The sequence below is a fragment of the Branchiostoma lanceolatum genome, chromosome 16 (genome assembly GCF_035083965.1).
Source record: "Branchiostoma lanceolatum isolate klBraLanc5 chromosome 16, klBraLanc5.hap2, whole genome shotgun sequence".
In the NCBI taxonomy this organism is placed as follows: domain Eukaryota; kingdom Metazoa; phylum Chordata; class Leptocardii; order Amphioxiformes; family Branchiostomatidae; genus Branchiostoma; species Branchiostoma lanceolatum.
Window position 1 is genome coordinate 13654540 of NC_089737.1, and position 21279 is coordinate 13675818.

The window sequence follows — 21279 nt, forward strand, 5'->3', positions numbered from 1 at the left end:
AGATGCACCCTCGCAAACAGAAGCTGTACAAGACCATGAAGCAGTGGGTGGAGCCAGACGTGCTCGATCGCAATGTTCAGGAGCTGAGGACAGCTTGGAAAAGGTGTAAGTTAATCCATGAAGTTTTCAGAATCTTACTCTGTAATTTTAGCAATCAAAAGGAATGCTTCAACCATAAATTGATATGTGAACAATACTTCTTCTTTTTCCATAATGTCTTTCTGCTATTTTAGAATCAGCAATTACTGACATGTATCAGGTCAACTGACCTGCTCTTTCTTGAATGGTGTGGTGGCTCGTTTCATGTGCGTGGGGTATAGCTCTCCCCAAACACAGGACCTCCATTTAACATCCTATCCGATGGACATCCCTATAGCTAACCTAGGATAGGTACTCATTTACACCTGAGTAAAGTGAGGAAGGTTCTGTAAAGTACCTTTCCCAAGGGAACAAGATGCACATGGTAAGATTCAAACTTTTTGCCATTGTGCCACACGACCCCACAATGTTGAATATCCAAATTCTCATTTGTATTCCATGTATTTCTACAGATAAGATGAGTGACCACAAGCTCAAAAGAAAGAGGCAGGAAAGATCTACTCACAAGAGCAAACATGCATCTCATAGGAAAGGTGAGCTATGTTGTGTTGAAGACTTTGCCCATGTTATGTGAATAGTATATTATATACTTTTACACAGCCATTTAGTGTCATACAATGCATCATCTATGCTTAAACAGCATTCAAATCTTCTAGCGCCTTTCACATGCATTGTAATGTACATACTTGTGTAATGAAAAATATCAATGTATGTGTATGCAAATCATTCATGCCTTAAAACTACTAGTAGCTGGGAGGAAGCATTGCAATCATATTGTACGCATAAGATATACAAAGTTATACTCGTAAGATATACAAATTTCTGTTTGTTTCTTGTGAACATAAAAATAGCTCCTCTATAAATACTGTTGTTGACATCTAACAACAATTTGATATGATCAAGCTATCCATACTTTGATATCACAATTATCTACCCGTTGTGCATTATGTAAATTAATTTTGTAATCAGAAATAACTGTTGTTCCAACAGCCCCATCAGAAAACCATACAGAGAACCAAGCAGCGCTGGAAGCAATCCTCACTCCTGAAGATTCCAAGATCCAAGATTCCTTAGCTTCTCAAGATGCTGAGGCACCTTCTTCTTCTACACATCCTCAAGACTCAATCACACGTACTAGTGAAGCTTACAAGATGTCTGAAGCAACGCCATTGGTCAACGATGCATCTGAAGACCCTACAGAAACAGCCTGCACCAATCACAACCAGCCTTTCTCACATTGCGTCAAACCACACAAAGTCGCATTAACACTTAAACAGATCCTCAAAGCGAACAAGATCTCGTACCAAACGTTTGCGAGGAAGGTTTTGAAAAGAAGTCCGGGATCCCTCGCGGATCTGCTTAACTACCCGCTCGCCTGGCACAAGATGAGACCACCCCGACAGAAGCTGTATAGGACCATGTGGGAGTGGATGGGTCCTGGTGTAGTTCATAAGAACATCAAGGAGTTGACAAAGCTCAGGAAAAATCAGGGTAGGTCTTATGTGTGAAGCTTTATGGAAGACAGACATAATGTGTCAAAAATATAGTCTCTACCACTGACTAGTAGACTGAAAAATAGTAAAATATAGTCAGATATAGTAATTTCCCAAGGGGAGTTTAGCTCCCATAGGTTATCTTTTGCCAATGGTTTCCCTTACCATATGGGGTCACTCTCCAGGCAAAGTATTCTCCCTATTTGGCTAGAATGAGTCGGTGTAGTTTATATTGAATCTATGTATTGTTATAGCATGATATGATGTTCAGGGCAATTATGTGAAATGTTCATATCATTTATGACATGTAATTTTGTTCACAGCTTCAAAAGCAAAGAAGACAAAAAGAGCAACTGAGGGACTGCTGCAGGAGGAAGAGGAATTTTCATCAGCTGCAGAAACTAGTAGACTCACATCTGAACACACATCAGTCGAAACCACTCATTATGTAGTAGAACCTCAAGATGGTGATTCCATACCAACTGTCATCCAAACAGATTCACAACCAGAATCATCTACACAGAGAAAAAGTACACCATGTGTGGTTACAGCCCTTGACTACACGGATATTGCTCAACTTATAAGACAGCTACGCACAATTCTGCAGAAACATTATGTGTCCCAGCAGATTTTCGCAAGAAAGGTGCTCGGACGATCGCCTAGCACGTTTGCAGAATTGCTGAATTACCCAAGGCCATGGTCAAAGTTGACACCAAGAAAGAAACAATTGTACACAGTTCTTCACCAGTGGATGGCATCACCAAATCTACAAAACAACATTGAGAGGCTGAAGGCTGAAGAGAACAAACAACGTGAGTTGGTTGGTTGGTTGGTTGGTTAGCTGGTTGGTTTGCTGGTTGGTTAGCTGGTTGGTTAGCTGGTTGGGTGTGGTTGGTTGGTTGGTTGGCTGGCTGGCTGGCTGGCTGGTTGGTTGGTTAGCTGGTGTTGGTTGGTTGGTTGGTTGGTTGGTTGGTTGGTTGGCTGGCTGGCTGGCTGGCTGGCTGGTTGGTTGGCTGGCTGGTTGGCTGCTAATTAATTGGTTGGTTGGCTCGTTGGTTAGTTTGTTTTTTAGTTGATTAATTGTTTGCTTGCTTGCTTGCTTGCTTGCTTGCTTGCTTGGATCAATAATGCTTGGATCAATAAATGAACAGATAGATGAGTACATACACAAAATATCAAGTAACAATCATTAATAAAAAGATATTTTATCATTTACACAAGTTGTATCTTTGTCATGTGTATTTCACAGTGAAAAGAGAGCCAACCCGTTTCACCAAGTCCCAACAGAAGGCTCTACATGACGTGTTCTCAAGAACAAAGTACCCAACTGAACCGGAGATCGAGTCCCTTGCAGAAGAACAGGCCCTCTTCGAGAGGGCTGTTTCAACCTGGTTCCAAAACAGACGTTCTCGTTACAAGATTAAGTACAGGAACACAAGAGAGCCATCAGAAACAGAGAGACTAATCAACACTGATGCTTAACAGTGGAATTTCATTTTTTTTTTTTCAAATCTGTCCTTGTAAGATATTGAAAAACTAACTGCAAGTCGCCAGAAGACGCTATTGTACTGCACCTTTCATTTTGTGAACACGCACCGTAATCGAAGGCCAATAAACTCAAACGTCACAGTCATGGTGTTGCTGGTTTGATACCGTCTTACTCAAGTGAAAGCAGCTAATGTTTGGTTTCACTTGGATATATTTACCCAACTGGGCACGGTATATGTATTTACAAGTCATTATTTTTACAATTCAGTCTATATCATGTCTATCATAAATGCACTTGACTCCAATGGCATTATATTGACTAAAAGATTGGCTAACACCCCCTCCCATTTTTTTTTACAAGAAGGTAATTCGTTCAATCGTCCTATGGTCAAAAAAGGGGCTCTAATACCCCCTCCAGTCCATTTTTTAACCAGCAGGAGATTCATGCATGGATCGCATTCTGGTAAACACATTAGAGCAAGGCGTATCCTTTATACTGACAAGGGTTTTGTGTCACTTACGTTGTGTATATTTGCACCCTACATCTGGCTAGTTCATGCAGAGTTAAACAAAATAATTACAAAAGTAAGCTAAGCTACATTGGGAGGCGACGTTGCAATCTACTCTGTTAAATAGCTGGTATTTGACATTTCATGAATAGCTAATGCTTGATCTCTCTGTACGTAGAAAGGGTAGCTGGCCTCCGCATGGTTGCAAACTGTCACTGTGGTATGATTGATTAGCTAGTAACAAAATAAGAAGTATTCAACAGCATTGTTCAAATGATCCAATGAGATCCGTTTATTGTACACACCAACACACACACAACAATAGCTCTCTGATAAGCCAATTGTAGTCGTTATTGTCAAGCCCACATCAGCAACAATTACACTTAATGTGATCACACTGTACTGGTTGCTATGATTTAATTTTCATAATGTAGCTGAACACTTTTGCTATCTTTTTATAAGGAATTCTATGGTAACGTGGGAGTTTAAGTTGTTCATCAGCAGAGACTCTGTGTAAATGTCGGGATTGAATGCATACACTGGAATCGTTCGTGAGGAATTTGCCTTCTAAGTGATCACAAATTCACCCCATCCTGATGATGACAATGTCCCCATGCTACATAAAGCATATAACGTTATATACTATATGTAAGTCCGTGTAATAAATAAATCTGATACAATTGCATGCACATATCTAGAGGATCTTCAATAAATGTTTCTTACTTACTTGATCATATTTCATCATTAATTGACACATGCTATCTATATTCTGAATGCACCTCTACTTATAGCTAAAAGAATAAGCACACCTCATAAAATCTTGTACATCAAACTGTGATTCAAACATGAACGTAAAGGCAAATTACAAAATGTGTTCTTAACCGATAAAAAAGCTGTTCAGTGCAAGATATCCGGTAAGTTCTGTCGGCAGCAAGAGCTTGATTACCTTTACCAGAAGGTGCACTTACTACCAGAACTTGAACACCCTGAACATCCTCCAAAACGCTCCATCGACTGCAAGGAAGGAACAAGTTGCGTTAATGCAGCTGACAAATGAGAGGTTAGCAGAACAATATTATTTGTGGTGGACTAGACTATTAGTATATGTGCCAAAGAGAAATCTGTTTGCATAATTGAGATAACATTCTCTATAATGCACAATTTTCAATGAGGGACACAAGTAGCTTTATATGATATCTTTAGATGTTCTTGTCAAGTAAAAGATATTATGGGAATAGGACTACTAACTTTCATATGGGGGTTCAGGAGGAGATGGGGGTGGTGTTCTTGTTAATTTTTTCATCTTATCCAACGCTTCCTCCAGCTGCTTGTCCTTCTTTGAGTTTTGTTTCTGCACTTCCTTCATCATCTCCCTCATCTTGGATTCTTCAAGCTCATTGCGTATCTGGGTAAGAAATTTGGCAGCAAATGGTTAAAAATTGGCGTTTATATATAGCATGATAATGCGATTCTTAAAGATCAGCATTTAGAGTTTACGTTAGTTCAACTTCCCCAAACACATGTACAGTGACCATAAGGGCTGTGTCCATGCGCATGTCGCATCATCTGTACATGTTAATTCATGTGCAATAAAATCTGATAGATATGCTATGGCATTGTTGGTTTCCCTTACCTTTGCGATTTCCGCCATTTCTTCCATTTTTGCCTTCATCAGGTCTCGGCGCTTCTGCTCCTCACGCTCACGTCGTTCCTTCTCTTGTTCTTGCAACTAAAATCAAACAGGTTGCAGTGGTATCAGACATTATAAGTAGCATTTCTAATGCACAATGAGGACAAAAGTGGGCTCAAGACGCTGAAAACAATGCAGCTGGGCAAAACCATGAACAAATTATTGCTCATGATGAATTGGTATTTAAGCTTGGTATTCATTTCAAGTACCTTTTTCAGCTGCTCCTTGTGCTGCTGATCCATTTTCTTCATGGTTTCCTCCTGGGCCTTCTGCATGTCCTGTGCCTGCTTATATACCTCCTGCATCTCCGTGGCCATTTCCTTAGCCGCAAGCGCTTCCTCCTCTGCCTTCTGCCGTGCTTTCATCAGCTGCCGTAAAAAAAAAAACATTGAAATGAACAGACATGTTAGAATTATGCTAATGAGGACCTTCATTTGGCGAAGGTATGAGGTCGTGGAACTCTCGGTTGTAAAAGATCCTGGTTGTAAAAAAAAGAGTCTTGTTATCCATCAGTCAGAGTCTGCAGATGACAAGCAAGTCCATCATTCCAGAGCTTGTATACGTGTAATACTTTAAAGCTCATTGGAATAAAGAAAAAAAATTACCTTGTCTTGATAGCCCTTTATTTCCTTAAAGTTGTTCTTCAGATTTTCGCTGTTGGTCATCTTCTGGAGGACAGCCCACTTCTCAGGCCCACGTGCATCCTTCACGTACTGCTGGGTTGCATGGTCCAAATCTTTGATCAACTTATCGAAGTCATAGTCTGCCGGAGGATTCTTCACAAGTTTTCTGGCACACAATAACAATCAAAAAATGATTTAGTAAAGACCCATACCCAATTTTGACAAACTGCATTACCAACTGAAAGCCATTCTGAATGGAGGTTTATCATCAGACGTGATCTTTACAAAGAATTAAGTGAAAAATTGAGATACCTTATTGGGTCAAACAGGCCTTCATAGAGCTCCTGGCAGAAGATCTTGGACATTTCTCTGTTCTTCTGGATGTAGTGGAGAAGCTCCCCGCCAGTAACTTCGAAACCTTTGTGCTGATAGGTTTTGCCGTCTTTTGCCACATACATGACTGTGCGCTCCTCTCTTTGAACTGCAATGAACGAGGGAAAAAACAGCTTCATTGATTTTGTAATATTCAACTTAAGCATATTAGCATGTCACTGTGATCTTTAACGATTAAAGGACGGTTGTTTTCCTTAAATGTTACATACATTCCGCAAATTCACATTTAGAGGCATTTTTCTTTCAAAATCCCAGGACCATTGGTTAACAGACGGCGTTGTGGCAGCTCAGTAATTTATAGTGCAACTGGCTTGACTGAAATTTTCAGTCCCAAATCTCACATTATAATGTACACTTCTGCCATTGATTGCGTTTATAGTCTCCATCAGTCCCCAGAGATTTACTTCTTGGACAACTAGCCAGATACAGCAGCTAGGTATTGATCAACGTTGCCTACCCAAGCGATTTTGCATTTGGTTCACCACATCAACGTCGCTCTCATCAGTTCCCTGAGTCTCTGAGCTGCTACCAAAATGGCCGACCTTCTTCAGAAGCTTGTCTGTTAGTACCTTGAACAACTCGTGGTGGAAGTTCATAATGCCAGGCTGGGTGGGATGGTTTCTAAATAGAGAATTGAAAAATGCATATCATATTATATTACTATAAATTAATTTGCGAATAAAGATGCAGCATATTGCACGCAGTATGTGTGGGAAAATGGTACCATGTTCTTGTTGATTTAGTATTATCTCCATGAAAAATGGATATATAGTTTTGGGTATGTCTGTCTGTCTGTGTGTGTGTCTGTTTGTGTTTCCGGACTACTGTTGTCAGCATAACTCAAGAACCTCTCGATCGGTTATAATGATATTTGGCATGTGGGCGGGTGTTGGGAAGCCGAAATTCAAGGTCGATTTTGGGCCCCCTGGTATGTGACCTTGGTACTACAGCAGAACTTCCGTTTTTTGTATCTTTTGACCTGGAGGCGCTATGGTCTTGATTTTTTGTTGGCAGATAGCTTGTGATGTAATGAAGAAGTTGCGTAGGTTTGGGCCACCTAGCAGCTTGCTCTGGTTACAATTGATAAAAGTGATACATGGTATTTTGCAGTTTTGTATGGTGTAAACTGGAAATAGTGAAAAGTCAAACACATCCTCCCAACTCGTGCAAAACGTGTTTATATTTGACAAAAGAATTCCTTACTTTTGATCTTCTGCCGCTTCCTCAATTGGAACTTGTCCATCTCCAGTGGCTTCAGCAATCCGGGTCTACAGAATAAAGTGAATATAAGTAATGAACATCGATAGCTTTCAGTTTACAATATCTTGATTATATTCAGATATCATTAGTATTCATTACAATGAGGAAAAGTGAAAAACGTATATCTTGTCTATTCTCTCTATTGCAGTTGCGAAATATATCATGTGACAGAAAAGTGGAAAAGTATCTATGACACGAGTAGTGATGTTAGATTTTACCTGCATCTCCAGGTTATACTCCACGACCAACTCATCAATGACCTTCTTCCGCATGATCTCTACTGTGTGCTTCCAGGTGTTGTCCATGTCAGGGATGGAGTTGGGGTCATTGACCGCTTCCGCGTACTGTTTGATCATAATGCTGAGGGCCACACCTGAAAAAATCGTGTATGTATGATTGATAAATCAAACAGTCAGCACTTGAGACAGGCTTTTAACTTATTTATTTGTACGGTGGTTAATGCAGGGGTAAACTTCATTTTGTCATGAAGATAGAAGGGGAGAGGTGCTAACAGTTGTTAAACTCACCGCTAACAGTTGAGCCTTTGTCGTAACCTCTCTTTGCACGTGACTTCAGCAACAGCCTCTTGGTGAGGTCTTCCACGCCCTTGTTGAATGCTGGATTCAGGCTGTCTGTCTTCTGAGCGATGTTGTTCATCACGTCCTTGTCCCCAGATGGCCGCTCCAAGATGGCGCACTCCACCGATGAGAAGAACAAAAGGATGGCCCGTCCTACTTTGTCACTGGCTGACTGTTCAAACTCATTAGGATCAGGACTAAGGACCTGGGAGTAGAATTGATCGATCGTCAAAGTGTGATATAATTGATATGTTAGTTGTTCGGTATAGTAATCAAACCTTTCCTTTCATAGTGTCTTTAAACAAAACACATCTATTCTTATACCCATGTTTTGTCAGATCAGAGCACTGTCTTTCATCTACATTCTTTGATGACAATGGTACCTCACTGCAGATGTCTTACCCTTTTCTTCAAATACTCAGTGGGGTCCATGTCTTTACCGTCCTTATCCTCCATCTTCAGAGACACGTCACGCAGCAGCCACAGGAAGTCTGGGAAGAACTCGCGGAATTCTGCAACGTCTCTCCCCTCTCCCTTTCTCACTGTGATTCCCTTAGCCAGCTTGACGAAGCACCTGGCGGTATTTGAAAAAAAGGAGAGAGAAAAAACAGTGCTTCTATATACATATGTACAGTGATGTACCACATGACAAAATATTGTACCGTAGTTAGAGAATAAGAAATTTCACTGAAACACAAGTCTGTATAATGGGAGGTTTCTGGTCATAAAGTTGTTTGTGTGAGCTGTATGGGTAATCTACTTACTGCATCTTCTCCAGATCTCCCTTATGCGGCACATTGAGTGAGTTGTAGATGAGTTGGGAGGACAGCAGGATGGTCATCACCAGGATAGAGGCGTCCTGGCCAGCACTGGCACCTACTGCGTCTGAAGTCGTGTATTTAAACATTGAATATGAGTATCATCGCACATGGACCTGGAAATCCCAAGTCCAAAACATCGAGCACCGAGGCCTGTATCGGTACAAGCGGCTGATGTTTGGGATATCATCAGCTCCGGAGAAATACCAGCAATTGGTCAAAGAAGTACTCCGCGGATGTGAGGGAGTCAAGAACATCGCAGACGACGTCATCGTCCACGGGAGAGGTGATGAAGAGCACGACAAGAGGCTACATCACGCGCTGGACAAGATACAGCAAGCCGGTTTAACGGTAAACCCTGGCAAGTGCCTGTTCCGAGTGCCAAAGCTAACGTTCTTCGGACACGTAGTGACTCCAGACGGTGTCAATCCGAGCGAGGAGAAGATAGCAGCCATCAGAGAGGCAGAAGCACCAAAGACGGTCGGAGAAGTAAGATCGTTCTTAGGCTTAGTCCATTACGTGGCCAAGTTCATACCTAACCTCGCGACCATGACCGAGCCGTTGCAGAAGTTAACGCGCAAGGGAGTCGAGTTCAAGTGGAGCTCAGAGCAGCAGAAGAGTTTCGAGAAGCTGAAAGAGCTGATAACGAGTACGGAGACGTTGGCGTACTTCAGACCCACAGGGAAGACGCGCATCGTGGCAGACGCGTCGCCTGTAGGATTGGGAGCTGTGTTGCTGCAGCTACAAGACGAGAGGTGGCGAGTGATCGCGTATGCATCTCGACAACTGTCGGAAGTCGAGCGACGGTACAGCCAAACAGAGAAAGAAGCGTTGGCACTTGTGTGGGCGTGCGAACGGTTTCATCTGTATACGTTTGGCCGGGAGTTCGAGTTGGAGACGGATCATCGTCCATTGGAACACATATACGCAACTAAGTCCAAGCCATCATTTCGCGTGGAAAGGTGGGTGCTGAGACTACAGGCTTACCCATATAAAGTCGTCTATCGTCCCGGAAAGACCAACATCGCTGACGCGCTATCGCGGCTCAACAACAGCAAGTCAAGGGACAAGTCAAGTGAGAACTATGACTATGTCAGAAGCGTTGTGGAGGCGAGCACGCCAGTCAGTCTAACGCCACGCGAGATAGAACGGGCATCGGGAGAAGACCCTGAGCTGAGACAGGTCAGGAGGTGTATCCAAACAGGACAGTGGGACGAATGTCAAGTGATGTCCTACCGTCATGTGAAGACAGAACTGAGCACATATGGGCAGCTCATACTACGCGGGACGAGAATCGTGATTCCGCAGGTTTTGAGGAAGACCGTCGTGCAGTTAGCGCACGAAGGGCACCAGGGCATCCAGAAAACGAAGAACCGACTGAGGACCAAGGTTTGGTGGCCCAAAATGGAAGCAGATGCAGAGGCAGTGTGCAAACGCTGTCACGGGTGCCAGGTAGTCAGCGAGCAGACACCGCCAGAACCAATGGCACGAGTAATGCCGCCAACAGGCGCATGGCAAGCCTGTGGAGCAGATCTGTTGGGACCGCTACCAACAGGGGAGACTGTCTTAGTCGTCGTGGATTACTACAGTCGCTTTTACGAGATTGCCATCATGAAGTCAACGTCAAGCCGAAAGGTCATCGAAGCATTGGAGGTTATCTTCGCAAGATTTGGAAATCCATGCTCTCTACGTACTGACAACGGTCCACAGTTCGTTAGCGCAGAGTTCGCCGAGTTTCTACGAGAGCAAGGGATACAGCATCAACGAACAACGCCGCTGTGGCCGCAAGCCAACGGCGAAGTCGAGAGACAGAACCGTACACTGATGAAGGCGATCAAAGTGTCGAGAGTGGAAGGGAAAGACTGGAGGCGAGAGATTCTTAAACATATCCAAGCCTACAGGTCCACTCCGCAAGCAACTACGGGAGAAACTCCATACAAGCTGATGTTTGGGAGAGAGATGAGATCTAAACTGCCAGAATTGCCAAGGGAACCAAAGCTGGTAAACGAAGAAGTGCGAGACCGAGACTTTGAGAGGAAAACCGCAGGGAAGGACTACGCTGATGCGAAAAGACAAGCGAAGGAAAGTAGTCTACAGCCGGGCGATCGTGTGTTGGTGAAGCAGGAGAAGAGAGACAAATTCTCCACGCAATACGAAGCAACTCCATATGAAGTGATCGAACGAGACAGAGGGGAAGTCACAGTTCGTGACCCGGACGGGAAAGTGAAAAAGAGAAACGTTTCCTTTATGAAGAAATACGTAGCGGAAGAGGCAGCGACAACGACAACGGGTGAAGAAACAACCTGTGAAGAAACTACGTGTGAGGAAATGTCAACAACACCAGACAAGGAAGCAGAGACTGAAACAAAGACAGGCAGTTACGTAACGCGATCGGGGCGAGTGGTAAAACCGCCTGAGAGACTGAACTTATAATGAGTAGAAAAAACGAAGTAAACTCCACGATCCAGGAAAAGGATACGGACAATGAATACGGACAATGGACTGTCTAGTATAAATTTAAAGTTTGAAGCATAGTTGATAATGCATGGAATTAACAAGTAGCAGTAATTGAGTAATGCATGAGTTTGATAGTCTATATACATTGTATAATGCATGTCTGAGGAAAGGAGGGATGTAGTGATGTGAAACATGTGATACTTTATATTGGCCACTCTAATCCTAGTAACTCTACACCGGATGCAGTCAAACCCTCCTACCAGATGTAGACGCAGTTGGCAACAGAATACACTAGTGAGCAGACGTGCTTGTGTGTGTGTGCTCCTTGGGAAGCTTACAATCCCTAAAGCCAATTCAACAATGGGTTTCATCAAATGGTCTTTGGGCTTCCATACCTATAGGGTCTGTCAAAAAAGCTCTCTATACATTTGTATGTACCTTGTTCGTAGTATATTAGATTATTGTCCTGCGGTATTGTCTCCTCACACTCAAGAACTAATAGAAAGGATGGAGAATGTACAGAGGCGTGGAACCAAGTACACTCTCAATAATTCACTCGTACCATATTGTCAAATAGACGTGAAATACTAGATTTAGTTCATCTTTAAGTGCTTCTTAGGCTATTACGAAATAGACATCAACGATTACTTAACCTTTCCACACCCTTTCTTGAGAGATCATTCTCTGGACAAATTGACCCTAATAAGATGTCATACAACGACCTCTAAGCACTCTATTTTCTCGAGAATTGTCCAAATAGGGAATACCCTCCCAGCATAAATCAGACACCTCAGGCTAATTCCAGACTCATCAATCAAATGCTGTAAGCAAACATTACCTTTTTCTTCTGACCACACATTTCGACGTTCATGCTCATGGATTAACTGTTGCATGGACAGTATGTTGATTTTGTACTTATGTCCTACTCAGAGACCATTCCTTTATTCAAGGTTACTGTAATAGGTACTGTTATCTGCACGTTTTTGCCCTGTTGTTATTCATTTATGTATTTTGTGCGGGGAGACAACTGGTACAAGTAGAGGGGATTTCGATCACCTGTTAACACTCTAGACTAGTTCTGAACAATACCACGTACCAATTCCTTCAGTGTCCAGTAGCACGATAGTGAAGTCCTTCCCCCGCATCACCTTGGTGCCCATCCAGATGCCAAACGTCTGGGGGTCCATGCGATGGCCAAGCTCGAATGCATCATTCGAACCCAGCAACCTAGAACACCGATGGTATTAAAAAGTATTTTTTGCCTGGTAAAGTCTTGCTATCGTAATTCACCTTCACCCTTCCTCTATTCAAACATCATAAAAAATCTAACAACCTAGCATCATTTTAAAATCCGCATGCCAAAGCAGATGCGTGTAGCGTCATGTTTTTTTTTTGACGAGGATCAATTTTCATAGAGAACACAAATAAAATTTGTTAAATGGTACGTGAAGTTGATAAGTGAATTGACTTACAGATCATTGTAAAACCACTTATCAGCCGTTTTTACTTTTGTAAGATGGTCTGAGGTCAGAGGATGAAAATGAAAGTCAACGCGCCATTTTGATTTTCAAAGTGACGTCAGTTCATTAATATTCGGAGGTTCAGTCTTCTGGTTGGATAACACTTCGATTGTTGGGCATGGCTTTGTGATGTTGTACATATCACTATTAGTATCAAGTAGATTAGTCCGGAATGGAGGAATAGTTTTAAAAAATACATTATCTTGTCCTGTTGAAATGGTTGGTTTACTACTAAACAAAAGGACTAAAATTATACATTTGTTCATCACGTTTGTCCGTGCCATTGTGGGTATCTACACTTTGATTAATGTTGGGAACAATGGGTTGCATTGCGTGTACTACGGAATTACAGTTCCCATGGTGTTTTTGCACCCATGGGGACCGAATCGTTTCTGCAATTGACGTCAGCAGTGTAGCCATAGCAATGTTTCGCCAATTTGTTCTGCAGGCTTTAACAATAACAACGACTCGTAGACTATTTTTCTAGTGTGATCTTTAATGTTAAGGCTGATGAATTTCGAATTCAATGATACCATAAGGAGACCATAAGTCAAGTTAACTTAACTTAACTTAACTTACAACAAAAGTTGAATTACAGGGTAGAAATAAAAACATGTCCACCTCTTCCTTCCTTCTAAAACAGATAAAGCAATATCGCATGTGTGCATTCGGCCTTTACTGAAGAATGTTTGCACCAGATGACTACCAGCAAAAAAAGTTAAAATGGGAAATGACCATGTGTAGCAAGAAGAACTTTACGACAAAATACTAGTTACACCAGTGATTTTGCTACCATATGCATGGCATCGTCAAATGTATCCTGGTCAATTTGTCCTAGAATTTAGTAAGTCTGACATTTCATATTAAATGTGATATTACCTGGATAGGATGTAGCTTTTCCCACTCCGACAGGGGCCGCAGATTGAGATGACACTCACGGGCTCCTCTATCCCCTCCAGTAGGTCCAGGGCCTCGGGAACGATCCGCAGGCTCCCCCGGCGGACGCCCTGCACCTTCTCGACTTTACCAGTGGACACGTTGTACTTCAGATCGTTCGGTAGAATGAGTGGGATGGAGGAACCCAGGACGGCATCCCCACCTCCTTTCGGCTTCAGCTCCTCGACTTTAAACCCAAACTTGGAATGTAGCCCCGATATGTTTGCAGGAGAGGATGCATGTGACCCCGACATGTCTGAACGAGGCGATCTCTTGCGAATTGAAAAGCGACTGCGAGCATCCTGAAACCGAGCCTTAAACTCTTCTTCCTCCAAGCACTCTTCATGATAACGTCCGGTTGCTCCACTTTTAGCCATAGCTGAGACAGGGAACGCCAACGGTCTCGGTTTGTATAGTGACTGTCCCAAAGAGATTTTCAGCGACGTCCTCACTGCATGGACGCTTTTACCTTTGTGAGACTGTATCAAAGCAGTTGATGAAAGTGAAAGTTGATTTGGTACATCACGTCAGTCATTTGCATACGAAGTTTCGGTCGTCTCGGGGTTTGAGCTTGTGTTAGTCAACATATCGCCATTGATTGTTTTCATTAAAAGCAATAATGACCCCTCTTTTGAAATTCGCTGGTTATAGCCTTTTTGATTCGTCAGAAGGGTTGCTAATCGAGAGATTCGGCAGTCTGCGGCTAGTGGTCGGGATGGTTGGGAGTAAGTTAGAAAGCATCTGGGCTCAGTCAAGGGTGGTTAGGACATATGGTCGTCCCAAAAATATAGGCGTGGCCTAAAACTGGTCGGACTGCTCCCGACCATCCGGCAACTTTGGTCGGTTACTGTGGTGGGCAAGTTCCGCTATGCGTAACCGGGGCTTAACAGGGGCTTTAAATAGTTGTTGAACTCCATATTCTGGTTCCGCCACTGACGACAGACGGCAGATAATGCTTGAAACGTCTGACCATAATATTTGTCGTGGCTTTTGACGTATACGGATATGTGTTTTCCCCAGAAATGTTGATTTTGTGTATTCAAACTTCAAAGTGATCATACTTATATACCTGTTCTCCATTGTGTTTGTTATTATTGTTCACGGGAGACCAGCGCATCACCATCTTGCATCCTAAGCACGTCGAATGATGTTGGGGATGATGATCGTTCACAAGTACAATCGGTTGTGTCTTCAAACATATTCTAGGTATAGGATATTCTTGACCATGCGTGACAGTTGTCTAAGTTGTATGTGACACATGTAACAGATGGAGCAAGTGAGTTCTGTCCCAGGGGGAAACTTGTATCCCAAAGGGAGCGTGACAAAAATACTCCACACATCTGTCACATGCCATCAGGTACTCACTTTATAATGCACAATTTGAATACATATAGAGAAAGGTAATATACATGCTTGAACAAGATCACATCCACAGGAAAATACAAGAACCAAATTGATATAACAACATGCGAACTCGGTGAAGGTATTCATTTTCTTTGGTGGAGAGAGGATTTCCGTATGTGCCATGTTGCCCGCTTCTCTATTCAATAAATTTTACCTCTTTTCTCGTTTTGCGTCCGATGGTTCTACAGTGAATGACGAAACAGAATTGCATTGAAGCATAATTTTCTCTTAAGAATTTATCTTTTAAACATCTGACATTTCTAATGCGTTTTGAGAAGGAAAACCTAATATTCTTCCAACAGGCCTAGAAAGACATGCTTAGAAAGATATAGGCCTAGGAAGAGCTAGGGGAATTTCCCCGTGCAATGAACCTGCACATAGTGCCTGTCTTCTCCGCCACGAGCTCTTCATTGAGCTTAAGTGGTTCGAGATCATTTTCACTTTCACAATATGAACGTGTTGCTCTTTTTAGCACAATACATCGTATGAATAATTCATCGGTTTCAGGTGCGTAAATGGTATTGCTATTTTGCACGTTACACTGATCATATTGTGTGACTGCATTATATCTACATGGCAATCTTGGAGTGTATGGGAGAGGGCAACTAACTATTGAAGGCATGACATCAAGTAAATTGGTGTTCCCAGAAAATATCATTCATTCAGAAGGCAATTTTACCAAAACATATCTGTACATTACAAGCCAAGAATGCCCCCATCTGTCTACAATTATTACTTGCTCAAAATTAGCAATTTTTCTCTAAATTCTTCTGTAAATATTGTGGCAAATGCTTGAGTGTTCATTGTTCATTAGAGCCAAGGAGTAACGTTAACGTTTTAGGTCTTTCTCATTATCAAGCTCTATATGGCCTACGCCATGTTGGGTTATGTACAGTGCTGTTTACTAGTAATCATACCCACACGACGGAAGAAGACCTTGATCCACCCTAGTTTGCTATTCTGGAGAATTGTCTGTTTCTGGAAATGTTACATAAACATCGTCTGAAATGTCATCATCGTCAGATGCCCTGTCCTCTAAAGGTTCTCTGCTTGCGCTATGGGCGCTTCTCACTTTCATATCATTGTCATAATGTCCTTCTTCTTCTACACTACATGAACTTTCGACTGTTTGGTCATCGCACTTGTTTCTTGTTCTATTGGGGAGGTGCCCAACCCTCCTGTGTTTATCAATGTCAAAATGTGCAACGTTTTGGATACCGGCCTTGGATACTTCATCCATTGATGGAACAGATTCAATTTCTGGGATTGTCTCGTATCCATGGTGACGAAAATCTTCATTTTTATATTGGCCTTCCATTGCTGAGTTTGCAGCAGAAGATTGGTCTGCGTTTTCATGTCGTTCTCCCGTAGTTGTGCCTATATCAGAGAACTGGTCATCATTTTCATAAAACTGGTCATTATTTTCATAAAACTGGTCATTATTTTCATAATGTCCTCTTGTGGTTTTGCCTGTGCCAGAAAACTGGTCATTATCGTTATAATGACCTTCTCTAGTTCTGTCTGTATCAGAAAACTGGTCATCATTTTCGTAAAACTGGTCATTATTTTCATAATGCCCTTCCCTATTTCTGTCTTTATCATAACATTGGTCAATATTTTCATAATGCCCTTCCATATTTCTGTCTTTAGCAGAAAACTGGTCATTATTTTCATAAAACTGGTCATCATTTTCATACAACTGTTCATCATTTTCATATTGTCCTTCTCTGGTGGTGTCAGCATCAGAGGGTTGGTCATCATTTTTATTGCTCCTTGCAGTATTGCCATGAGCCTCTCTTTGCTTATGTCTGACTAAATCTATATCATACTTTCTGACACAGAAAACAACAGCCATGACAAAAGCACAGCCCATACCGATTACTGATCCTATGAGCATGTTGACGAGAAGCCCCTTTGTTGATAGGCCAGGATTCTGACTTCCAAGGAGTATTAGAAATGTTCCGTTGTCGCGTGTGGGGACAATCGAGTTTTCTGGTATTGTGTTGTTTTCTTCCATTGTTCCACTTGAGGGTGTAACACGTAATTCAGCACCAAGGACAGTAAGTAAAGCGGATGCTTGTGCACTTCGTGTGTGATTGGCTGCCACTGTACAAGTATATACGCCGGATGCGTTATCATCAGCCACAACAACCTCCAAAACTGAGCAACACACCTTTTTTAACTCCAATCTTACCAGAGACGAACCTTTACACGACGTATTGCTTGCACGAGTGTAGTTTTTAAAGTACACGTAACTTGGTGGTGTGTCCTCACCGTTTGGTAGAGTCCAGGAGAAAGTCAAATCTTCCTCACAATTTGCTTGGCAGTTGAGAGAAATGCTCTCTCCAACATGAACACTCTGATTATAGGGCACAACCACAACCTCAGGCGAATCGCAAACCAGGTTTTTCTGAGGGATTCTCCACAGACTCATTTGCCCAGTGTCATCAGAGATGCACGGGATTTCCCAGTTACCCAGAGCATTTTTCATAACCCACAGCTTGACTTCGTTCAGCCTGCAGTCACAGCGAATTTTGTTTCCTGCCAGTTTGATGTGAAAATTTCTCTTCAGGCCAATTACATCTCGGTTCAATACGGTTGTGATCATATTATTACACAGGTTGAGCTTGCGGATGTTTTTCAGGAACCCGATTTTGGGAGGGATTCGAGAAAGACAGTTACCCTCCAGGTCAACGATAAACAAATTGTCTAGTCCAACGAAAACACTTTCATCGACGGAATGGATCCGGTTTCGTTGTAGACGCAAGCTTTTAAGCTGACTCATCCCCTTGAATGTCCCAGCTTCCAACTTTGTAAGTTTGTTATAACTGATATCAAGAAAGGATGTGCTGGACATGGCTTCGAAAGACCTTCCTTCTATGCTCACTATATTGCTTGTAGACATCCGTAAAACACGTAACTGCGTCAGGGAGGGGAAGTCCCCAATCCTGATGGTTGTGTTTATTTGTGACTGGATTATCAGGGTTTTTGCAGCTGATAGAACAGGTGTTGGAAAATGATGAAGAAATTCGCTGGCTGAACAGTAGAGTTGAAATGGCGGATCGCCCGTGCATGAACACTGGGTCTGCACAGGGCACGTCTCGGATCTGTTACAAGTTACTGACACACCACATGTTATAATCAGTACAAAAAAAAAAAAAAAAGCACTTTTTTTACACGTTGGCTTTGCCATGTTTTAGAACTTTGCCCCTCTTTCTTACTTACTTTCTTGAAAATAAGATTACAGAGAGGAATGAAAACAGATGTCCCAAATCGAGGCTAAATCATGGCGAGTCACACATGGGTTTTTGTTTTTGTTTCGTATAGTCGCCTTTAGGAGTTACAGTAACACACCAGTTATCTGTATCTGTATAGCCGGTATAACCGCCCTTCGGAGTAACACGCCAGCTTCGCAGGCACGCGGTGCGGCAGCAGCTGGTTTATAGTACACTGAACCTGACACACCTAATTAATCTTTGCACATCTAGCCCCAAGCGTTGTTCAAAGCTATCCAGTCCCTACTGTAATTGGTGATAACGAATCACACTCTACGATAGTTCTAGGAAAATCAATCTCAGGTTTGTAACTCTGGTACTGGCTATTTCTTGTTCTTTCTTTGAGCTGGTATTAGATAGTAGGTACGTCCTCCGTTTTGTCTAGTTAGTTCAGCTCACAAAGAATAAATAAAGTGAAAGTTTAGTCTGTGACGATTTGAAAATATCTGTTGCACGTTGAAAAATTAAGCCTACTCCTACAGGTACTTCACCTCTCTTGCTGTTGTCTTCTAGGTGATGATATCCGCAATGACGCCTCCAGGAGTAGATATACAAGGGCACGACCCGCTCCGAACCCTTTTCGACCTTCTCTTCGGTTCAGTGAAAGATGCCGTTTGAAGACCGTTGTTTATTTGCTACGAGATGCTGTCTCTCTGTAGCCTTATCTTCACCTAGTAATTGTATCTAGTACCTGCATGGAGTCCAGGTCTAACCAGTAGTACAGTACTCAAGCAAAACAACTCGAGAACATCCAGCGCCGGGCATGCCGCACAATTCTAGGTCAACATTACATCTCTTACTCAGAAGCCTGTACTCAACTCAACCTCCCCACACTGGAGTACAGACGAGAACAGCTACAGGAAGTTTAAAGGCGCGGACTTTTAAACTCTACCGCCTACCGGGATTGGCTCCCCTTGCCTCGTGGAGAGATCAGCGGACGCCAGACCAGAACATGCAACAACCTGGACACAATCTTTGGTTTTCATAATAGCTGTATCCCATATATCGTCAGACTGTTAAATCCCTCGCTCTACTAGACAATAAGCGCACCTGCATATGAATGCAGTCTGTACTCTGTGACCTTCGTCCGAGTTCTTCTCAGTACGTTTAGCACGATCACACCTAGTGCAATAGTAGCTTTCAACTAACTTAGATTTTTAAATGTAAACGTATATTTAACTACACTTATATTATTATCTCCATGAAAAAATACTTTTTCATGGGGATATTGTTTTGCATGCGTTTGTGTGTGTGTTATCCTGTGTGTATGTTTGTGTCACCGGACGCTTAAAATCAGCATAACTGAAGAACGTGTGGATGGATTGTAATGATATTTGGTATGTGGGTAGGTGCTGGAAGGAGAAAGGTCAAGGTCAATTTTGGGCCCCCTGGTATGTGTCACTGGAACTGCAATGGCGTATTTGTAAAAAATTTCCAACGAGAATAACTGAAGACAGGAACGACAGATTTTCATGTTATTTGGTATGCAGGTGGGTTGGACAGAGATGTACAAACTGAAGTGCTAATTATGCAAATTTGGACCAAATTTGCATAAGTAATGAGGATTATCTACTCCTCCATTGTGGGTATGTGCTTTGAGGTCGCATCTGTCGAATCTGTTGGTCTCTTATCTAGGACAAGGGCCTCATTTGCATAATTTATACATAAACTTGTATTTTCCTTGCTGAAAAAGCTACGGATGTCATATTTCAGATGTAGGTACCTTTAGAGAAGGTGAATACACCTGTCATTAAAATATACTAATGCTGACCTCATTTGCATAATCTAGGTATAACCTTGTATTTCCCTTACTACAAAGGCTACGGATTTCATACTTGACATGTAGGTACCTCTAGGAAAGGTCAGAAAACCTGACCATAAATTATGCTAATAAGGGGTGTATGCATAATGTATCCATATCCCTTACCATAAAAAGGTACGGATGATATTTTTCAGATGTAGGTACCTGATTAGGAAATGTGAACACACATGACCATACATTATGCTTATGCAGACCTCGTTTGCATAATCTATGCAGAAACTTCAGAATTCCCTTACACTACAGTAAATGCTAAGGTCGTCATATTTGAGGTGTAGGTAATGGGAGGGGAATATCCTGCATTTTTCCGAAAATGTTGCCTTTCTAGTTTCTACTACGTGGATACCCTCTACACATAAAACAAAACAACCAGCGGCAACAACAGATACAACATGTAACTAGGGCAAATAAAACACATCATATATAAAAACAAATTTCATGAAGATTTTGGGTCTTCGGACTCTTGTTTATATATGTATCAGTATTGCGTAATGTTAACGTGCTTACTGCATTATTTGTTGTGATGTCCGTTCGTCAATCCAGCCATATACTGGTATATGGCTGCAAGCTGTTGGACAAGTGACAATTTTGACAATAAACCATTATTAAATCCCTATAGCTCAACTGGTAGCAGCCTCAAAATTGAGCTCCTGATTCCAATTAGTTCATAACTGGGAGACTCCGGTTCAATCCTGGGCCGGACATCTCGATTGGGGTTGCACTCGTCTTTTGGCAGGGACTTACATGAAAATGGGGGTCCCGTGTTCAAGGAGCTGTCTCAAGCACGTCAAAGGGGAAGGACTAGCAACCCCTCCCTGTGAAAAAATATACCCTGCTACTGAAACAGCAAGGAAACTTGCTTCCCTGTGTGTCACGTTGCACTACATGGGTCTGAACGAATGGATACTTGTCTGGTA

The 21279-nt window shown here is 42.3% G+C and overlaps 1 protein-coding gene and 1 long non-coding RNA gene across 2 annotated transcripts; one reads left to right on the forward strand and one right to left on the reverse strand.

Annotated features, from left to right (window-relative positions):
* Positions 1-2243: 2243 nt before the first annotated feature.
* Positions 2244-3221, forward strand: LOC136422020 (uncharacterized). Its single transcript, XR_010753563.1, has 2 exons — positions 2244-2404; positions 2842-3221. It is a non-coding gene; the product is annotated as an uncharacterized lncRNA (long non-coding RNA).
* Positions 3222-3853: 632 nt separating this feature from the next.
* Positions 3854-14492, reverse strand: LOC136422019 (guanylate-binding protein 3-like). Its single transcript, XM_066409631.1, has 14 exons — positions 13808-14492; positions 12505-12635; positions 8898-9018; positions 8536-8707; positions 8083-8338; positions 7774-7928; positions 7499-7563; positions 6753-6916; positions 6215-6383; positions 5885-6068; positions 5489-5647; positions 5223-5318; positions 4838-4994; positions 3854-4603 (listed from the first exon to the last, which is right to left on the reverse strand). The coding sequence occupies exons 1-14, from the start codon at positions 14239-14241 to the stop codon at positions 4557-4559; spliced, it is 2310 nt and encodes a 769-aa protein (XP_066265728.1). The 5' UTR covers positions 14242-14492; the 3' UTR covers positions 3854-4556.
* Between the last annotated feature and the right edge of the window lie 6787 nt (positions 14493-21279).